We start from the raw sequence: 20,957 nt of genomic DNA, 5'->3' as shown, positions 1-20,957 counted from the left end.
CAGTGCACGTTAAAGAACCCCAGGTGGTCGAAATTTCCGGAGCCCTCCACTACGGCGTCTCTCATAGCCTTAGTCGCTTTGGGACGTTAAACCCCATAAACCAAACCAAACCAACCTAATCTCCATACTGACTCCATAAAATTTCTTCTGCGAACATATGGGAATATGGAGTCTATAAGCTAAGGAAAAATACATGAAAATCCATAACTTGTCTGTACGGAGTTCATAAGCTTTCCAAATTTTTGTTCGATTTAAATACAGTGTATGTGAGATGGTACAAAGCCCGTAACATTCTATGCGTGCTTCCATAAAGCCCATACTGACTCCATATTCTCCATACTGACTCCATAAAATTTCTTATGGAAACATATGCAGTAGGGATATCAGCTTCGCCGGCTACTGCACAAGAGCACAACGCTATCGCCGCCGCCGATCACGGCCTACGTACGGGTATGCCGACAGCGACGCTCGCCAAGAACAGGAAGAGGCAGATGTAGAAGTGCGTGGCCCTCCTCTTCACCAGCATCGGCGGAAAAGACACGGACAGCACCTCGATGATGATGTCGGGCACGATCAGCTGCGAGGCCTACACATCAGAGACACGCTCTGGCCAGAACCAACTAAAATCTGCCTATATTAAAGGTAATGTACACGAGACATTGCACCCAACTTCGCAATAGCGAATACAGTTTCGTTTCGTGGGGGTTTAACGCCCTAAAGCGACTCAGGTTATGAGGGACGCCGTAGTGGAGGGCTCCGGAAATTTCGACCACCTGGGGTTCTTCAACGTGCGCTGACATCGCACAGTACACGGGCCTCTAGCATTCCGCCTCCACCGAAATTCGACCTCCGCGGCCGGGATCGAACCTGCGTCTTTCGGGTCAGCAGCCGAGCGCCGTAACCACTGAGCCACCGCGGCGGCTATAACGAATATCGTTACATCAAAATCTCAGAATAACGAACTTCTCGGCACAATGGGATATTCGCATGTTCCTGCCTAAAGGAGGTCCTAAACCACTCTTTTCCATTTCCTTTGTAGGTTCCTTTCACCATTCACCATCTCATGCGGCAAGGATGATGTCTTTAGAGTTCCACTGACCGCACTTTTCTGCGTGCCCTGTCATTCGTATGTCAAAACCACCAGGTCCGAATTGCTCAGAAAATGCCTGCTCTGTGGTGTCACTATATTTTTGCAGACACTGCTTGCTTTAAATCGCTTCTCACAGGAGTCGAAGTTTTGATAGGTAGAATCCTTAATCGTACTACTGACGCTAAAGTAGGTCGGTGTATACGATAGCCTTAAATAATTTAAGTCGGTTGCATAAGTTGTTTTACAGCGACAGCTTTATCGGTGTCTTTCGTTGAGCATCGTCGGCGTCGTCCACGTAGTACGTGTACGTCGCATCCCTACACCCCTACACTCTAAACCCCACCTACGCACCCCACCATGACTGCTTACTGCGCCCGGCTGCTCCAACGCTGTCAGCGCTGCACCTCGCACCTCTATTACACCTAATTCCCCCCCCCCCCCCCCCCCCCCCCACACACACACATTCATTTGACTGCTTACTGCTGCTGGGTACTCAAACACTGTCAACGCCAAACCGCTAAACAGCCGCCGCGGTGGCTCAGTGGTTACGGGGCTCGACTGCTGACCCGAAAGACGCGGGTTCGATCCCGGCCCCGGCGGTCTAATTTCTATGGAGGCGAAATTCTAGACGCCCGTGTACTGTGCGATGTCAGTGCACGTTAAAGAACCCCAGGTGGTCGAAATTTCCGGAGCCCTCCACTACGGCGCCTCTTCATAGCCTTAGCCGCTTCGGGACGTTAAACAATATAAACCAAACCAAACCGCTAAACCACTAAACTTTACCTGCGCCCCTAAGACTGCTACTCCCCGGCCACTCCAACAAATGTGAACGCAGTACCCCCCACCCCTAAACTCCACTACGCACCCCATGGCTGCTTACTGGACGGCTACTCCCACGCTGTCAGCGCCGCACCCCCAATCTCTACATCCTCAAATTTCAGCACTTTTTCAAAGCAACAACGCCAACAGGCAGTCCACACCGCGGTGGCTCAGTGGTTACGGCGCTCGGCTGCTGACCCGAAAGACGCGCGTTCGATACCAGCCGCGGCGGTTGAATTTCGGTGGAGGCGAAATTCCAGGGGCCCGTGTACTGTGCGAGGTCAGTGCACGTTCAAGAACTCCGGGTGGTCTAAATTTCCGGAGCGCTCCACTGCGGCGTCCTTCATAGCTTGAGTCGCTTTGGGACGTTGAACACACCATAAACCACAAACAAATTGATGCATTCTTTCATAAGATGTAAATGCAAACGTAGTTAGAGAACACCAGTTACTCACGAACTTAGGCATCATCATAGAGACCACCCACAGGGAATGAATACGGCTCCAAAACTCCGGGTGAGGTACCAGGCTCACTGCCTGCAGTGTGATGCTGACGACGAGGTTGTAATCTGCAATCAAGGTGTCGATGGATTTTTACTGAAATACAAGCACGCCAGTAGTTCGCACAGTGTCGAAAAGGAAGAAACGCGAGCAGCCTTCAAGCGCTCAAATTTTTTCCCACACCATTGAAATGCAGGGTGATTCAGGGGTCTCTTTCAAAAATTCCTGAGGATATGGTGTGCGAAATAGAAATTCTCTTCGGGAACAGAGTCTCAGCTGAGTGGACATCGGTTACTTAACAAATCATCCGAAATACCTATATTACCTAACTTATTAAATTAATTACAATTAACATAGTCTGTTATTTAGCGCCATTGGCGAATTAGTAACCGTGGACAAGACGATGCCATATCAGTTTTAGAAACGAAGAAGAGTAACTTCGGGGTGTTTTTTTGCTCAAAACCGAAACAAAGCGCAGAGAGCCCAGTGCAAGCGCAGAATCTGCTGGTGACATGTTACCGTGACTATAGGGCCCCGAACTGCCTGGTTTATTGTGCACCAGCATACATGTTATTTTGCTACGTCGCAATAAAAATAAAACCGGCCTCGTAGTTAGCCGTTAATTTTGTCCGATAGGTGGCCGGAGCCCTTGTGTCGCTTCGGAACGTTAAACCCTTCAATTCGCACTTTATTTGCGTAATTGGCGATGGCTGTGTTTTCTTCTCACCAGGTGAGGAAGCAAAACGAAGTTCATCACTTGGTATAATAGCGCCGTCAGTTGAATCGGGAGCCATATGTACTACAACACGTCACTAGAAGACGTTGCGTTAACATCTAAGCTTCTACACGACTCAAGAGCTTATTTTCGGTTTTGTGCGGAAAAAAGCGCCCGGCTGCCGAGCTTTACTGACCTTTTTTGTCTCAAAAAATTGATTTGGCGTCATTTTGTCCGCGGCTGCAGAACTCGCCATTGACGTATAGCCACTAGACTATGCAAATTTAAATGTTAATTAGTAATTACCAGCTAATCGACTAGTAATCAGTACGATCTGCTAAGTCACCAAAATATATGCGCTTTCAAGAAACTTGCAGAATTCCGGCCTTTAACATAATGCTCATGCACTGATGGCGGAGTACACAGTGGCCCTGGTGTCCACTGGATCCTAGGAAAGGCACTTTACTGGCTGAACCCACCAGTGTCGAGCATAGAAAGTTTAGAAAGAGAGAACCCAGCTGGCAGAATGTGCGGTGCAGATCCCCTTCTTCTGTGGCGAAGGAAATTCTCGGACCTTGCGGTGCTAAAGACGACCACAATGGTCACAAGCTCGGGCTGGCGGAGTCCCCGTCCTCGGTCGGTATATAGACATGTCCTGTCTACGTCTGCTTTACTGGGAGGCGGATTCTCAAACTTCAGTTCTTCACAACAGCAAATTCATCTGCAGTCTTGCAGTATTCGATTCTCAAAATTGCGGGTAAATAAAATCTACAGGACTGCTACCACTGCGTATCGCGAGATTCAGTGACCGCTGGTTGCGGTGGTGAATATTAAGGCGAAAGCCTTTAATGGCTCATACTGTCGTCCGTTAGCAGAGGGTGCCAAATCATTGGCAGCATGTTAACTCGAAAAATAAAAAAGATACGAGAAAACGAATGGTTGCTTCATATAGAGGAGGAAGAAATGAACCTAGAAGCCACATTTGATGACTCTAGATTAATTAGTTAATTAGTTATAGTCAAAAATGTCAAAATTGCGTCGAAATAACGCAGACGTCGATATAGCCACAAGAACGGTGTGACGTCAACGTCACATCCACCGAAAGTCATCATGGCATAGTGAAAATTGTCACAAAATGGTTGGGAAAACGCCGGATTTGTGTCAAATTAGATATAAACATTTGTAATTAAGCCTAATTAACACTCAGGATTCCCTAAAGATGTATAATTTGGGTATCGATATAGCCCAGGGAATAGTGTAACGTTACATCCACCGGAAGTCGTCACGGCATAATGTCATCGGCTTTCGCCTCTCAACACTTTAGTTGCCAAAGTGTCCTCACAATTTTTACGTAATATTGTTTATTCATCGTTATTTTTCTATTTATCTTTGTCTCTTATACGGTGCAAGTGACGTCACTGTGCTGTAGCTCTAACGTCACTGCCTTCGAACTAGTCAGCGCTGTGCGTTGCAGCGACGTCACTGCATGCTGAGCAGTCATCGTGGCCAGGGTGTTGCCGTGGCGCAGTGTTGCGCCAACGCCGCATAACCGGAGAACATGCCCTTAACAGCTATCGCTGTAAAATAATTTATTTGAACTATGCAGCTTGCGTTAGGCTTTCTTCGCCACTGTGTTAGACACTGACTGACCTGCGTGCACCAGCATGTGCACGCTGATGCCCGTGCTGTCGGACAGGTGCCCCAGGAAGAGGAAGGAGACGACCGTGCCGATGCCCTTGCTGGCCGTGTCCGCCACGAGCACGAACATCACGTCCCTGTTCATTTTTTTAGGGAAAACAGGGAACAGCGTGCATATGCAGCGTGAATAGTTCGGTCGCTTTTCAATGGGCTTCGGATGGACTCAGACGTCCCTACGCTATTCGCAAAAGAAGCATTGCGAGATCAAATAAAAAAAAATTGCATGGCAGATTACACTCTCGTAAGACTGATGACACAGCGATGCTGTTTGAGTTTGGTACGACTAAGTTAACCGTGATTATACTCGTAATTTCTATCTGTGCTCCACCCCCCCCCCCCCCCCCCTGCATGGGCTTCAAAGCCTAGAAAATGTGTCTTGGGGGAATAACGTCGTAGAGTACAAGGAGAGACCTAATCATAATGTTTAGCTCCGCTTTCTAAGTGCTGAAGCCGATATTGGCCGCTGTAGAAAAGGGCGCGGCACAGATTTCGTCGCGAAGTATACCTTATTTGGTTGGCTTCGCCGCACAACTCACAAGCACGCGGAGAAGAACACTTCATTGCATAACAGGAGTGTGCCATGGACAACGCGCTGAGCCATACTGAAGGTTTTGATGATGGCCGCCTTCTGGTCAACGGAAATTGTTTTAAGCTCTCGTTTTTCTCGATATCGTCAAGCCCACCATGCACACTGTGAACGGTTTCACCATGCGACCCCTTTGTTATAACGGAAAATAAACTGCACATGGAACCAGAAACGCAGAGCGCAATCACAATGAGCCGTGAGAGGGTTGGAGAACCGGGTAAAGGCAACATGTCCCATCTATCCGATACGAAAGTGTTGGACACATTACAAACTGGCATAATTTGCACGAAATGGCCAGTGGGGTTCACTGGACGTTCGTTATTTCCCGTTGCGGGAAACTTTTACTTCGTAAGAACGAGATATCAAATACACGGGCTTCTATAAGAACTTTAAAGCGTTATTAAAACTGCTTCGTTATACTTATTATTTCGTTATAAGCCGTTTTATCGCAGCGAGGTACGACTATACTCACTCTTGGAGTTTGTTCTTGAAGCAGTTGAGTCGCTCAATGCCCAGGTAGATGGTCCCAGTGACGCCGACGCTCTCCAATGACACGTACAGGGCGTGAGACCACATCTGCGAGAAAACAGGCGGTTGAGGTAACGTGCAGTTCTTGCCAAAAGTAACCAGGCTTCTGACTCGTATAGAAGAGCTCTTATGGCTTCCAATACACTGTAGCGCAGCAAAAGACGAGGACACAAGAGACGAACACCACGAGCGCTAACTTCCAACAAATTTTATTCTCCTGAAGCATCACATCACATGTACCAACAAGCCCAAAAAGCCATCCTACTGATCTTATAGCTTCCCTGACGATCAAAATGTCTTGGAAGGTGAGGACAAGAGTTCTCCTTATCTTACAGGGATTTAAAGCGTAAGGGGTGGCGTAAGTGCACCACTAAGCCTGGTTACTTTCGGCAAATACGGTACGTTTATTGTACCGAGCGAACACCCGATTTTCAATGCAGCCAGGAGCTGTATTTTGTAACGCTTCATTTCGTTTTCATCTTGCATTGTTGCTGTGCCATTAGCAGCTGCCTCCGGTGACGCAGACCGTGAATATTGTCGTCACTTTTGTCATGACAGGTACCTACACGCCCATGAGTCTACTCGTATAAACACGCCCCACGCATATGCCGCCTTGCTGGTCAACCAGCGCCGACGGCGACGAATTACAGAGCACGGAGACGCTTTTGACACGCCTGACAGGTTCTAACCGAAGTAACTTCCGTCCCGGAAAAGAAAATGTGCAGTGCTAGCGCGACGAATTGGCGAATCACGATTCCCGTGACACGGCCAGACTGTATGCGTCGGTGCCGCCTCCAAACTGGCCGTGCCTGTGAGTGGTCATTTACTTCCGCATCTACTGCTGCTGCTTTCGTCACGACTACGTCACGACCAAATTAAGTGAAAGGAAGCGAAGCGTTGCAATAGACGGTCCTAATTCACGTCCTTGCTATAAATATAGCCAGTGTTTCGGAACAAACGAGCACAGAACATCCGATGGTTACAGGAGCACGGAACCCAGCTGACGTACGATAGAGCCCGCGTGCATGTGAAGTCCTCACCTCCAGGTCGGTGATGTAGGTCCAGTTAGGTTGCAGCAGCACGTGCAAACCTTGCACGGCCCCAGCGAGGGTGGAGGCCCGAACCAGGAGCAACAGCGTCGCCGTCATGTGCAGCGTGATGAAGACGTAGAACACCTGCAGGTTGAGTCTAGCTTGAGTCAGTGCGAGTCTCTGGGAAGCGGCAAAATGCGTGCTGTAGCCCCAAAGTGCAGAATAGCGTCGTGAACCTACATATGTCACCTCGCCTGCCGGTCTGTTCGAAGACATAACAGTGTTAAATTGAGGCTTTATAATGAAGCCTTGAAGGCTAAAACGGTACCGCTTTTCAGGTGGAGTTATCTCGTTCAAACATATCTGCATATATTGGTCAATTATAATAAGGGAGTAATTACTCATTGGCATCCACCTGAGCGCAGCCATGCGGCTACAAAGGAAAGCTATACAGCGTTCTCAGAAACTTCGTAGTTAAAGAAAAATTCGTTCCGGTCCGGGGTTCGAACCCGGGACCACCGCTTCACCGGAGCAGTCGCTCTACCAATTGAGCTAACCGGGACAGCAAGCTTAAGGTAGGGCGAGAGCGAATTGATCAATAACTGGAAGTGGGAATTGTGTTGGTCAAATGTTTAGGGGAATCCCCCAATGTGAGTAGATTTGTAATAAGGGAGTAACTACTGATTGGCATCCACCCGAGCGCAGACATGCGGCTACAAAGGTATAGCTTTCTCAAAAAAAGCTGTATAGCTTTCCTTTCTAGCCGCTTGGCTGCACTCGGGTGGATGCCATTGAGTAATTACTCCCTTATTACAAATCTCCTCCACCTTGGGGGATTCCCCTAAACATTTGACCAAATGGTCGATTATGTAACATTAACTGGTTAACTTTAAAACTGCTTAGCTTTCAAACTTAATTTGAATGTACTGCGATAAATAAAGCAAAACGCCGTTTATAACTGATCGACGCAGCAAATAAATATTCATTTTGAGGCAGACTCGAGCGCAGCCGGCGAGGCGGGAGCGCTCACCGTCTTGATCTTCAGTATCCCCCGGTGAGCAGTGGCGAACACCATCGCCCAGATGGCGGCGACGACGTACAGCGGCTCCTCACGGGACACACTATGCGTGGACACGTCCCAAACCGGTTGTCGACGGCTGCACACAGACGTGGCGTCGGACAAATGAACAAAGAAAAAACATACTTTGCCACCCTTCGCCACAGTGTCTGCGGCAGACTGTACGAGTTTCTCAAGTTGAAACACTTCAGATTCGAGTGCAGTCTCGAGTACAGGCCAGGCTGGATGGCCAGACTAGAGTGACGTCACGCATAACGTCATTTCAGAACGCCACTCTGATTGGTCATAGTGAGGGAAGCCACGCATGACAACACGCTACACCGACTGACCGACCGACCGACTGAATAGACACTAGACACTTTTAGCATAGCGCGTACAGCTACCGCGTACCGCAAGCCGCCACTGCGCATGCGCAGATCTCCCTGTGGACGCTAGGTGGCGCCACTGTCCCTTCAACAGCGTGCTAGCCTGCCGCGTCGGGACCAATCAGCGCGCGCGAAGTGCGGGGCGCGGCAGGCGGTGAGCGGTAAGCGGTGGAAGTACGCATACAATTACATAGCACGTACCGCTACCACTTTCCGCGCCCTACCATTGCGCACGCGCTGATTCGCCCCTAAGCGGCAGACATACGCACTGTTTACGGGAACATGGCGCCCTCAGGGCGATCTGCGCATGCTCAGTGGCGGCTCGCGGTAAGCAGTAGTGGTACGCACTATGCTAATGTAGTACAGCCTTTGTCAAAAGTTTGGAGCCCAGGGGGTTTGCTTCTGAAGCACAATGTCTGGTTCGTAATGCATCTCCAGCGCGCCAAACTTGCTGAAGGTAAGATTTCTGGTCCTGCCTCCTCCAATGGGCAGGACTACCACGAATGTTACAGGAGGCCCACTGCGAGGCTTAGAAGCAAACTCCTTGGGATCTAAACTTTTGACGAAGACTGTACCTACTGATCACCTCCGTTCTCTATTTGTCCGAGCTGCCCGCATTTCCAAAGAGAGAGCTACACTCACAAGGCGTACGGCGGCGCAATGTCCATCAGACGCGGTATGCAGTCCTCCACCGCCACTTTGTACATTTGTACCGACACCAGGAGGGCCTCGTCCCCGCTGGCCACCGGCACACCCTCGGACAGGGAGAACGGGCGGAAGCTGTCGACAAGCCGTCTCCTTGCCAGCACGCAAGGGATCTGTGGCCATAATAAGACACGGAGAGATGCAATGCTCGAAATAGTCTGTCCCCATGTCACGCAGATAATACGAAACACACAAAGACGTATACCCCAGCCGCCGCGGTGGCTCAGTGGGCGCTCGGCTGCTGACCCGAAAGACGCGGGTTCGATCCCGGCCGCGGCGGTCGCATTTCGATGGAGGTTAAATTCTAGAGGCCCGTGTACTGTGCGATGTCAGTGCCCGTTAAAGATCCCCAGATGGTCGAAATTTCCGGAGCCCTCCACTACGGCGTCCCTCATAGCCTGAGTCGCTTTGCGTCGTTAAAAACCCCATAAACCATAAACGTATAGCCAAACCTTGTGCCCATGGGTGAGGCTAATGTGAACAACATGACCACACTTGGCACTATCAGGAGTTGCAACACCTTAGCCCATCTAAGTGGCATTCGCTTAGTCTGGAGAGCGAGCGAACGTGGGACCAATCGAACACGACACAATACGTCGCCGAAGCGGGGGTATCCACATGACGTCACGTGAACAGCAATTCGGTCAGCCATTCCATTCCCATTCATTGTATTGCTAGAATGTCGGCATGTAAGGCAATGGCCCTCTTTTCGGTTAAACAAACAGCTACGTTCGTCTTGTATTATGCTGTATTTTTACATCGGCTTTCACATTTGATTCTACAGAACTCTTGGAGTACTCCGCTCACAGTAGCAACCAAATCACCCGCCCTTAAACATTAAAATAAAGCTTTACATCACACGAATAAACATTATACCTTGTCTACAGAACGAAATTTATATCAACATGTAGACGTCAAAGAAAATTGAACTCCGTATGGCAACCTCACGAATTTCAACCCTCCTATTTATTTAGAGAATACTGTAGACACTACTTCCAAGCCTGGTCGGCAGTGAAACGTAGTTTAAAGACATAAAGAAGTTATCATACCGAAATATAACCAACAAAAGCCGCTGAACATTAACCGGCTAACTCTGGGCGCCAATCTCTATATCCCTTCAACATCGGTTCCTCAGAAAGATGCCTTGCATTTCTCTGGAACCGTGACATACGACGTCTATCGTCTTTGGCGAAGCACTGCACTCCAATGCACCGACTACTGCATATGTCACGTTCGGCGAAATCATTGCGCCGTTGTCGTCGATGTCTTCCGCATACCCATCGGTGATAGGTGGCCGTTTGTCACATAAGGCTGTAGTCCGGACTGACAAGTGCAGCGAGCCGTGAGCGCGATCGTGTGCATGACGAAGCGTTCTGCCCCCCCCCCCCTATTACCCCCCCCCCCCATTACACCTCCACCCGCACATCCCACGAGTGGTTACAGCATCCGGATAATCCAACACTTTCGGCGACGGGCACACACTACAGACCTTACTCGTGGCGCCAAGTGGTAGTATAGATGCATAAAGGCAGCAGAAAACACACACACTGAATTACTATAAACCCTCCGAGAGAGAGGGAGACAGACAGAAACTGTTTACCGCGGATCGTTGGTTGACTAGTCCTAGCATTTCGCATTACCCCATCTGTCGTCAAAATTCGCATTGCCACAAGGGTAAACGGCCGCTGACTTTTTTTTTGTCTCGTTTTATTTTGCGACATTTTTGCTGCCAGGAAAGGAAGACAAGGCAAACGGTGGATAAAAAAAAAAGGACTGCGCATCCGTCTTGTATTCACAGAGTGTGCATGCATGTACACTATACTCACGGAGCCTCTCCTCCTGATGGTGTAGCAGGTGAGGTTGCGCGCTATCCACCCGCCGGGGCAGTCGTGGTGCCAGTCGAACGACCTGGTCCAGGACAGGAGTACTGACAGTGCATCGGACAGCTGCACGGTGTCGGCCACGGCGTGCACCACGGCGTACGCGGTCACCGAGTAGCCCACGCCTGCGCCCATAGGATATGCGCTCCCTTTTATGGGGAATAACTGTCGCGCTGCGAATGGCTGCGGAACGCAATTAAACCAGGGAAAAGTTGTTACGGATAAAACGCATTGTCTACCTGAGGCCTGAGAAACCTAGGGACACGCGTGAAGGGGAAAGAAACGACCCAAAGAAGAACTACATATAAGTAAAGACGGGACGACCTCAGGGAGAGGAAAGGGACGACAAAGACGGATCTAAAATGCCACCCATGAAAAGTTGCACTGTGAAAACCGATGCACTGTGATCAGAAACACTACCGGAAACATGACGGTGCCCCTCCTGTTGTCACTTATTCAGTGGCTATGCGGTACAGAATTAAGCGAGAACCTAGGTATTGTTACAGCAACGTCTGCACAGGGGACATTCTTAGGGAGATAGAGCGTCGGCGTCCCCGCCATATGCCATTTTTTAAAACAGAAAATTTCTGTGCTCACTAGTTGGCGAAAAAAAATGTTGTCCAGCTGCGGGTCCCATCTGGCATTATATTTCTTCGATCAAAAATTTATCTGAAAAACTTAATACGCTTTCGGTTGCGACGCATTTCCTTGCGTAGCATTCGCTTCAAAGCCCTATACTGAATCATTGTATAGCCGTGTCACGGAGTGACATTAGTAGTAAGAGACTGCGGTTGTCTCCATATTGCAGACTCTCCGAGCGTTCCTCCGAAGATGCACCCATACCGATGAAGAGCGGAACTGTGCTGAAGATGCCCCTGTTGCCGTCGCCGGCAAACTGGGCCAGGTTGCTCTCCAGGCGTAGGATGGGGAACGCCACGACTCCCAGGAACGTCAGGTACGCCACCAGGAACGGTGCTGCGTCCGAAGCGAAGAGATCACGCGCACTTGCCGGCGTCGACCGACAGCGAGAAACGAACGCCTCGTAAGGCGTACAGCCCCCGCCCCTATAGAGATATTTTGGTTTGGTTTGTGCCTTGCACAGATAACTGTTCCTTACAGGGCAGCCATCGCCATTTCTCAGACGGTTACCACGTGACGTCATGACACGCAGTAAACGCTGATTGGCTGGAGTAGAGTTTCGCAAACGTCCGCAGGTTGATGATGATGATGATATTAACTTTATTTTCCACCAGGTAAGGAGGCCCCCGACTCCCCGTCCCCGGCACGCAGGCCTTGGTGACGGGGGCCGGGACCTCCGCGATTAGAAGCAGGCGAAGAGGTCTTGACTCTACGCGGCTTCTTCCTCCAGGCGGATGGCTTGTTGCTGTGGAGCAGGGGCCTCGCTCCGCAGCAGGGCTTCCCAGGTTTCTCTACAATTTATGTTTGCTTTAGCTCCTGGGGAGCTAGCACATTCCAAGATTATGTGGTCGAGGGTCCCTCTCGCCCCACAGTGCTTGCACTTATCGTGTTCTTTCTCATCTCTCCGAACATGAAATGCCCAGACCGGGTTTACGAAGTTCCCAGCTTGGAGGCGCCGCCATGTGATTGCCTCCCTATTGTTTAGGTTGTTTTAATTATGACATCACAGAGTAAGCGCTGACTGACTGGAATGAAACCCATGGTTATTGTCAACACGGTCGGTTGTTATGACGTCACGGAATATTCTATCATCCCAAACTCAATAGAACCTTTCTGATGCGCAGCTAATGTAGGCGGTGAAAAGAAGCTGCTCTGCAAGAGCAGGTGAGCGGCATTTGTCCGAGAGGTGTCCTACCTCCTCCGTAGACGATGACCATCATGGGAAACTGGGCCGCGTTGGAACCCCCGGCCGTCATGGCGAATAGGGTGGCCAACTTGTGCGTCCGGCTCTCGTAGCAACGGCGGCTGTAGTGTCTCCTCGGTGACGGCTGGGAGGTGAAAGATGGTTTGGTTTGGTTGGTTTATGGGGTTTAACGTCCCAAAGCGACTAAGGCTATGAGAGACGCCGTAGTGGAGGGCTCCGGAAATTTCGACCACCTGGGGTTCTTTTACGTGCACTGACATCGCACAGCACGCGAACCTCTAGAATTTCTCCTCCAAAGAAATTCAGCCGCCGCGGCCGGGATCGAACCCGCGTCTTTCGGGTCAGCAGCCGAGCACCATAACCACTGAGTCACCGCGGCGGCGGGAGGTGAAAGATATGGTGACACACTTGCCGAGACACTATGACGTACCTATAACGTAACGCTGCTGTGGGCAAGTTCGCGGGTTCGTTGAACGGCAGAGAATGACAGAAGACGGTGTGCTCAGATGTCAGAGTGTCAGAATAATTCGTAGTCTTCGATTACGGTGTCTTCATAGTCATTATTCTGCGTTCTACAACAATTCAGACCGAATCCGAAAACATGCAGCGGCCCGAAAATCTGTGCGAGGTTCTTGCGAAGCTCTGCCACTCATGAGCTGATGCTCAAAGCTGTTGCTTCTGCGTCGATGACATGAGTACACCTTTGTCTCACTGTCCACGCATGCAACATGTAGGTTGCCTGGAGCGCATGTACACTTCGAACGGACTCTGTTCACCGGCGCAGGACGCTCAATTTGAACCGAAAATCGCACGGATGACATGTTTGTAATGACCGTGCAGAGGTCAACGCCAAGGTCTGAATTCCGGATAGACCTGCATGAGCTATTTAAAGGAATAACGAGCTCATAAAGAGTCAAAGTCATCGGGAACTCTCGATGCTTTGAACACGCGATTCATTTCACGCAAATGACTGCGCCTACTAAGAGCATTACATCTGCCAAACATGTCTTTATTCTAGCCAGAAAACCAATACACTGCTTTACTGACACAAACACATTCATTACCGTCCTCAACAAGCCATCGTGGCAGAAAAGCAATCGAAGTGGGGAGGGAAGTACTGCGGTACTCGTTCGTTGGTTGATGTCAGAAACATTTCGCAAAAAAGGAAAGGCAGTTTCTCAATAAACGCTTAAACCCAGGCGCCGGAATGGCTCATGCCGTAAGCGAAATTCCCTCAACTAGACCCAAAATTCCCTTATCCAGGCCCGTTTTCCCTGCAGCAGTTTGAAATTTTCGTCAGGTTAGAGAAAGTGAGAAACTTCGTTTCTAGAATTCCCTATGACTTCACAAAAATTCCCTTTGCGGTTAATTTTGTCTCTTAAATTCCCTGAAAAAGAGAAAATTCCCCGAATGGAGCATGACTGCCTGTTTGCCTGACAACTTCGCCCCTTTCTCCGAAAAAAAATTCATAGTTACGCGCTAAATTCAAACAATTTTTCAGCGGAAGCGCTACAGGCAGATGAAACCGCACGACCCAGATGCGGGCGTGAAGAGAGCACGGCCGTTGCCGGAGTCTGTTGTGAGCGGTAGGCTGAGCTCGATTTTAGGGATCGGCGCAAGATGGTGGTATACGCTGCGCAGGATATGCTGCCCTGAACGCTCACCTTATTGCCGCCACCCCTGTCAGCCATAATGTGATGCAAGGCGATGACCGCCAGCAAAGACATGCAGCAAAAGCAAGCCAGGCCTCGCAGGAGCCTCTCGCCTTCTTCTTCTTCTATGTGCTTTCGTCATTGTCTTTACGGGGCGAAGAACAAAACGCTCCGCCTTCTTCATCGAATTTCCCGCCAACATTGCGATTAAAATGCATTCATTCTACTAAGGAAAAGTAGCAAAAATTACTGGGGGCAGTGTGAGCAATGCGAGAGCATAGCAATTCTATTGGAATTTCTATTTCAGTTGCGACTTACTTCTTTTTTTTTATAGCACTCACTATTATCATTTCGTATCTCCCCACCTTTGATGATTTCACACCGCATCGACCAAGTCCAAAAGCGGGCTTTCGTGTCAATAGGCCTTATGACGCCTACGCATTAATACCCTTCCTAACCCCGATTCGAAGACAACAGCCTGAATGACTTTACCGGTATATTCCTTTTTTCTCGCCATCATTGGATCAGAGAGAAATAGCGCTGCGGCCAAGTTGGTGGGGAAGTGAAGTCGGTTGGGGTCGGCTTGGACAGCGCAGCGATCTTTTTTGTAGCGAAAGCTACACTATAGGCTCGCAGAAGCGCATTTCGTGGTGCCTGCCAAAGGCGACTACTGCGCATGCGCCGTTACTATGGCAACTATGGCGCCGCAGCCACTGCGCCGCACTGCGCATGCGCAGAGTCGCGCCGCGCAGCTGGGATATAAGCCGGAAGCGATGCGCTCGCTCCTCAGACGCGTATTATGGGAGAACGAGAGCGGCCGTGCTCGTCACGGCAGCAGTACAGGCTGCGTGAAATTGAGTCTCCCGATCCAGAAGTCGTCGCATAATACTAGGCCGGCCGACAGCGTGAAAACGAGGCGAGAAAGGCTAAGCAGACGGCCGTGACGCCCGAAAAACGAGAGGAACGTCTCGCGAAGAGGCTCCGCCAAGCTGCTGAACGAGAACGCTGGCGTGTCGCTACCGAAATGTCAGTAGACGAAACTGCTTTCGCTACGGATATCCTGTCCTAGCAGAACTAAGCCATTCCCAATTTTCTCCCTCTCTCGCTCTCTTCATGTGAAATATTGGAAGGCTGTGTTGTGGAAAGACCCCTACTTGGAAGCATCATATTCCCCTCGCTATTCTAGCAGGCTCGTCACGGTGGCTCAATACTATAGCAAAAAGGTCGCCCTAATAGAACGGCGGTCACACTTCGAGATGGCTCTGTACTATAGTACCGCAAGCGCACATCGAAATCGACACAAAAATAAAGATGAGATAATGGTGTTCAATTTATGGTCATCGTGCAAATAGTGCGGTTTAATTATTTTGCCTTTTCACGACTTCCGATCATGTTATATTACAGCCTCTCCAGCATAACTAAGTTCTTGGACGTCCTAAAAATTGCTGACCTGTTTCAGCTTCACACGTTCCAATGAATCGACCATTGCACATTGCTGCAGGCAGGCGTTTCGCCTACAGCCTCCTCTCTCGCACACGATAGGAAGTAAATGCACAGTTGAATGCCTTCAAATGTGTATGCTTTGCAAAGCATTATATGCTTTACGGAGCATTAAATGTAGAATTGCGCAAGGCAGATGAACAGATTAGTGTTTCGCATGCTTCCAATGCTGCCGTGCCCAGTGAGCATAAGTTCGGCGAACTCACTCATGTGTCGACTACTCACTTGGGTTCACTCAGGCTCATTTCAGATAATGATGTGAGTCATGACTGAGCCTAGACTCACCTCAGATCACGATCTGAGTTGAGAGTTCGGGCTCACATTCAGATCATGATGAGAGACCGGTTCAGTCCGACATTGTGTGGATAGGCCCAAATCAAGTCCGTGATGCGAGGTTGAACAATCCCACGATCCCAAGTGAATCCATGACACTGATTGGGCACGAGTTTGTAACGTTCATAAAAGAGAATTTTGTGTGCACTCGTAATACTGAATACACTTTTGGTCAATACGATTATGTAGAGCAATTTCATTTATTCATGGTAATTTTTGTGGCTGCTGCACTCTGGAACACTACTGAAAGGAGAGAAAAGTTGATTAGTAGCCACGCTTGGTCTCGTTAGATATTAGCTGTGGCTTGCCGTAGAGCGGTTGTATAGGTTTCAATTGGTTGCAGAAACATAACGGCCTTAGATCTTTACGTTCCGCTAGTGGTACCTCCAGGCCTTTAGGCCTCTGAGCCAGGCCTGGCTACCGGCTAGCTACGGTTAAGAGCTTATCGCACCACCGTACCTTTAACACCTTTTTTTTTTTTTTACATTTTAGGCGCGTCACTTGCGCCATTTGGCGCAAAAATGATTCAGCTGTCCGACGTGCGAGCTTACAGGAGTCCTGCACCAAGGTGAGCCTGTGTGAGTCTGAACCACACTACGATGGCAAGAATATTGATCTTCAAACAAGCATACCCATGAAGAAGAGCATCAACCATCTCCTGCAAATGCATTTCTGCCTCATCATGCATTACCCTATGCGAAGAGGACAGATTTTCTACGAATCTTCTTTGAATCTCAGTAGATCCCTTTCCGTTCATTGCACCACACAGAAGAATGTGGCACAAGGCTCTCTTTCCCGCCTATTCATGCATATAATTACCCTTGCTCAGCCAACACTTGTCATAAAACAGAGCATGCACTTGACCCAGTCTCCAACGATAACTTGAGCAGACAATGTTGCTTGCTGTCATCACAAAATAGCATTGAAGAAAGTATTTGCACAACTTAACTACAGTTACAAACACATTAACAGCATTTTGCGTTGCACAATCACCTATCTCCAAAAGAATGAACACATGAAGCAAATAAATAGTCCTGCATCTCGTGGAGGCTGAACTTCTCAGTCAGATTCCTCTTGTGCTGAGGAACCCAAATTTCACTGCCGATCCAAGCAACATAATGAAGTCTGTTCCAGCAAAGTCTGCTCACTGAACAGCAGCAAGTTTGAACCGCATGGTGTAAATAGACAAAGAATTTTTATGCAAAAGAAAACAGGGGATACAGAATTCACAAAAATCATGATACAGTGGACACATTATATATATATATGTACAGATAAAGCATTCTTCCTTCAAGGAAGGCCAGAATCAATACACAAACATCACTGCATGCTAATAGAAACGGCAAGCAGCAATTAAGATTTTCTGATAAAGAGTGGAAAGATAGGACGCTGCGGTCAATTTTCGCGTGTTGCACAAAAGGATGAGGAAAACAAGGGTTTGGCTTTTTTGAAAGCAAGGTGGCCTTAGACACTCGCGAGTGAAAAGTGCATTGTGTATGAGTAGCAGCTTTCAGCTGGTGTGCATCTGCACAGCACGTCAGTATTTTATGCAAAGATGACAGAGCCACAAATGTTTTTGAAGATATACGAAACTCTTCTTTACACATTCAATGTCAGGTTAGTACTCATAGTACCACTGAGAGCCTAGTTTCGTCGACTGGATGATTTTACATACTTAGTAATCCTTGGATGTTGAACATGCTGCACAAAACAAATTACATGAGAAGTGACAGCCCATAACCATTAAACCAGGAAAACCACAGCTATAACGATCACATGACTCTAGTACAGTTGATCATCAGCTGCAGTACAAATCACACAACTTATGGAATCTACTATATATACTGTACTAAATGGAACAAGAGTCAATAATAAAATACATTTCAATCTTACAATCTTTGAGGAACTGAAGCATACAATGTCAAGTGCACCTGCAACACGTGGATTAGGAGGCAAAAGACTAGAACACTGCTTCTATCACAGCCGAGATTTTCCCTCTATTTGCCTGTCCGTAATTTCATGCTATATAAATTAATTTTCTGAATGATGGATAAGCCAACAGTGACAACAACACAGATTTGATGCTTCGATATAAAAAAAATATTAATCAAATTTTGGGTGACCTGCAGTGCATGTCAGCGTTTAAAAATCTGACGTTACCCACGTAACTTGACAATATATATACACAACTTCATATCTCCCCCAACATTGCAACCTGAGAGTATAGGACTTCTTCGCACCGTTTGTAGGACAATTACTAGCAAAGAATCTATTGCGCAGAGTCTGAAGCCTGTATGCTGCCCTGTAAATGCAGACAGCAGAAACACAGGCGGCACAAGAACTTCACCTCGTCCTAAGACTTCCACAAATGGCACAGAAGCAATGAGTAATGTGCAGTTATATTTACAAGCACCGTTCATGTGACAGTATAGAGGCATTTAGTGCCTACAAAAATGCCAAAAAAGCACCATGCGAGATTGTTATCAAAAATAAATTGTGTGTACTCTCCACAGGTCAAGTCCTTAATCTCTGTTTAAAAGCTGCATCCCATACATCAAATGGATGAGGCATAATGAATGTGCAGTCTGATTTGCACGCAGCATTGTTTGCATTATGAAACACGTTCCTTCTGCAAGTTGTGTCAAGTGCGCCGTATAACCAGGAGGTTGGCTTGTTGGGCCTGAGAGGCAGGCTGTGAACCGGGACATCTGCCCGGCACCAGCAGTGCACATTCATCCATGAGACACGTGCAGCTCTTCCATGCCAAGCCGGCCGTAGTGGCTTGTCATGCGATACCGGGCCAGGTCCTTTCGGGTGACTATGCCGACAACCTGAAAGGCAAGACGACAACAACTCATGACACTTTGACACACGACACATAACATGTGGCATATGACACATAACACATGACACACAACACATGACGCACGACGCATGACGCACGACACACAACACACGACACATGACGCACAACACATGACACACGACACATAACACATAACATGTGGCATATGACACACAACACACGACGCACAACACATGACATACGGCACACAACACATGACACACAACACAGGACATACGACACACGAAACACAACGCATGAAACATGACACATGAAACATGACACTTGCAACACAACACATGGCGCACGATGGCCTGAGTTGCCTATGTGCCATAAACCACAGCAAAACACATGAAAACGTGACACGAAACACCCCACATAACACCTAGGCATTGAAACTATCAGACGAAATTTGTGAACTTTCAAAATTTCATCACCACAGCATCCCTTCAATGCAGAACTGTAAAGATCTGAAATATTTACCAAGGGAAAGGCGATTACAGCATAATTACAGGTAATTTTGATCACTTCTGAATGCTGAGGGTCGATAAAACTGCAAGCAAATACGCAGGTGCATACAGTAAATCGGGAGCAAAATCCAAAACTTCTCCATCCTCTGCCAATACAGCATTGCGACCACAAATTTCGCGCTGTTCTGCCATTAGGGTTAGATTATGCACGAATTTATAATTTATGCATGAACTATGAGGGGCGCCGTATGGTGGAGGTGTCCAAATTAATTTTAACCACCTGGGGTTCTTGAAGTAGGGACACATTTTTAAAATTGCAAAAAATGAACCAAAAGTCATTTTTCGAAAGTCAAAGTAAAGTATATGTTCACATGACTCGTTTTCTATGCCGTCCCCAAGTTTCTTCACTGCAATCACCCGAGAAGTAATAAGAAAAATTGCTTTATCAACTGGGGTGATGCAGCGAAACTGTAGAAAGATAGGCATTTTTTTAACCCTGGTATCTTTGCAGCATCACCACTGAGCGGCGCATCATAGGGCTTAGTGCAAAGCTTGTTTCTTTATTTTCAAATGCAGTGCACCAGCACGTGCAAAAGTAAACAGATAAAAAGTGTAAAGGTCTCGTCACGTGATTGCAGCACAACAGCCATGGCATCAGGCACTGGTCTCGCAGCTGCCCCTCCCTAGCAAACTGACGAGCTTGCATGGAAGCCTATGAAGTGCATTTCTCTCTAGTGCTAGCATGCATTTAGCTACATACTTGCTCATTTCATGTATGTCGTTTTGAATCCGGGCTTCATCCTTGGATTCTGAAACATCGGTTTCTTTACAAAAGAATGCAAAAAAAGATAACACGTTTAGCTATATCAAGATGGACCAGGAATAAGAAAAATTTTGGAATATATAAGATGCTGTACAAACTAACCGCTACCACATCCAGAAGTTTTACACTTTCAGCTACAAGCGTTTTTTGGTTCATCCGTCAGTCTTTGACATCAGCTGTCAACAGTCAGCCACCATGATGCTTGTGACACTTAAGAAAGTGGTTCCTTTTTGCTGTCATGCACAAGCACACACCGAGCATCTTGCATAGCATCATTGCTCGATGCTTAACCTTTTGTTCGTTGTAGCATAGCTTGTGATGTCTGTAGTTCCTTGCAAGTGGACTCATGATAATTGCTTTATTGTGAACTTTCGCCACTTTTTAAGCGAGGCTTGTTTACACTCCTTCTTATAACTTTTTTTCCCGTTTACATTATGCCTAATGGCAAACACCTCGAATAAAAAAAAAAAAAAAGTTCCCTCTTTTCGGGGCTCAT

The 20,957-nt window shown here is 48.1% G+C and overlaps 3 protein-coding genes across 4 annotated transcripts in view; all 3 read right to left on the bottom strand.

Moving 5' to 3' along the window:
- LOC149349057 (uncharacterized) overlaps nucleotides 1-9,228 on the bottom strand; it is a 28,752-nt gene extending 19,524 nt beyond the window's left edge. Inside the window, exons 1-7 of the mRNA XM_089585979.1 lie at nucleotides 9,053-9,228; nucleotides 7,998-8,124; nucleotides 6,977-7,111; nucleotides 5,881-5,984; nucleotides 4,775-4,899; nucleotides 2,365-2,477; nucleotides 449-577 (exon numbers count right to left, since the gene is read on the bottom strand). Of these exons, the coding sequence (XP_089442105.1) occupies nucleotides 449-577; nucleotides 2,365-2,477; nucleotides 4,775-4,899; nucleotides 5,881-5,984; nucleotides 6,977-7,111; nucleotides 7,998-8,124; nucleotides 9,053-9,117 (798 nt within the window). The 5' untranslated portion in view covers nucleotides 9,118-9,228. The remainder of the gene's footprint in view (nucleotides 1-448; nucleotides 578-2,364; nucleotides 2,478-4,774; nucleotides 4,900-5,880; nucleotides 5,985-6,976; nucleotides 7,112-7,997; nucleotides 8,125-9,052) is intronic.
- Nucleotides 9,229-10,104: 876 nt separating this feature from the next.
- LOC149349056 (sodium-dependent acetylcholine transporter-like) lies at nucleotides 10,105-12,123 on the bottom strand. The gene is made up of 4 exons (XM_089541891.1): nucleotides 12,113-12,123; nucleotides 11,839-12,059; nucleotides 10,942-11,120; nucleotides 10,105-10,116 (listed from the first exon to the last, which is right to left on the bottom strand). Exons 1-4 carry the CDS (start codon nucleotides 12,121-12,123, stop codon nucleotides 10,105-10,107), a joined length of 423 nt encoding a protein of 140 aa, XP_089398017.1.
- Nucleotides 12,124-17,499: 5,376 nt separating this feature from the next.
- ClC-b (chloride channel protein 7) overlaps nucleotides 17,500-20,957 on the bottom strand; it is a 55,461-nt gene continuing 52,003 nt past the window's right edge. For both annotated transcript variants that reach the window (XM_089541136.1, XM_089541137.1), the window contains exon 23: nucleotides 17,500-19,154. In XM_089541136.1, the coding sequence (XP_089397262.1) occupies nucleotides 19,056-19,154 (99 nt within the window). In that variant the 3' untranslated portion in view covers nucleotides 17,500-19,055. The remainder of the gene's footprint in view (nucleotides 19,155-20,957) is intronic.

This window comes from Amblyomma mixtum, chromosome 4, assembly GCF_055824585.1.
Source record: "Amblyomma mixtum isolate Tamu chromosome 4, ASM5582458v1, whole genome shotgun sequence".
Taxonomy (NCBI): domain Eukaryota; kingdom Metazoa; phylum Arthropoda; class Arachnida; order Ixodida; family Ixodidae; genus Amblyomma; species Amblyomma mixtum.
Note: the sequence above shows the minus strand (reverse complement) of the source record. Positions and strands in the feature narration are given on the sequence as shown.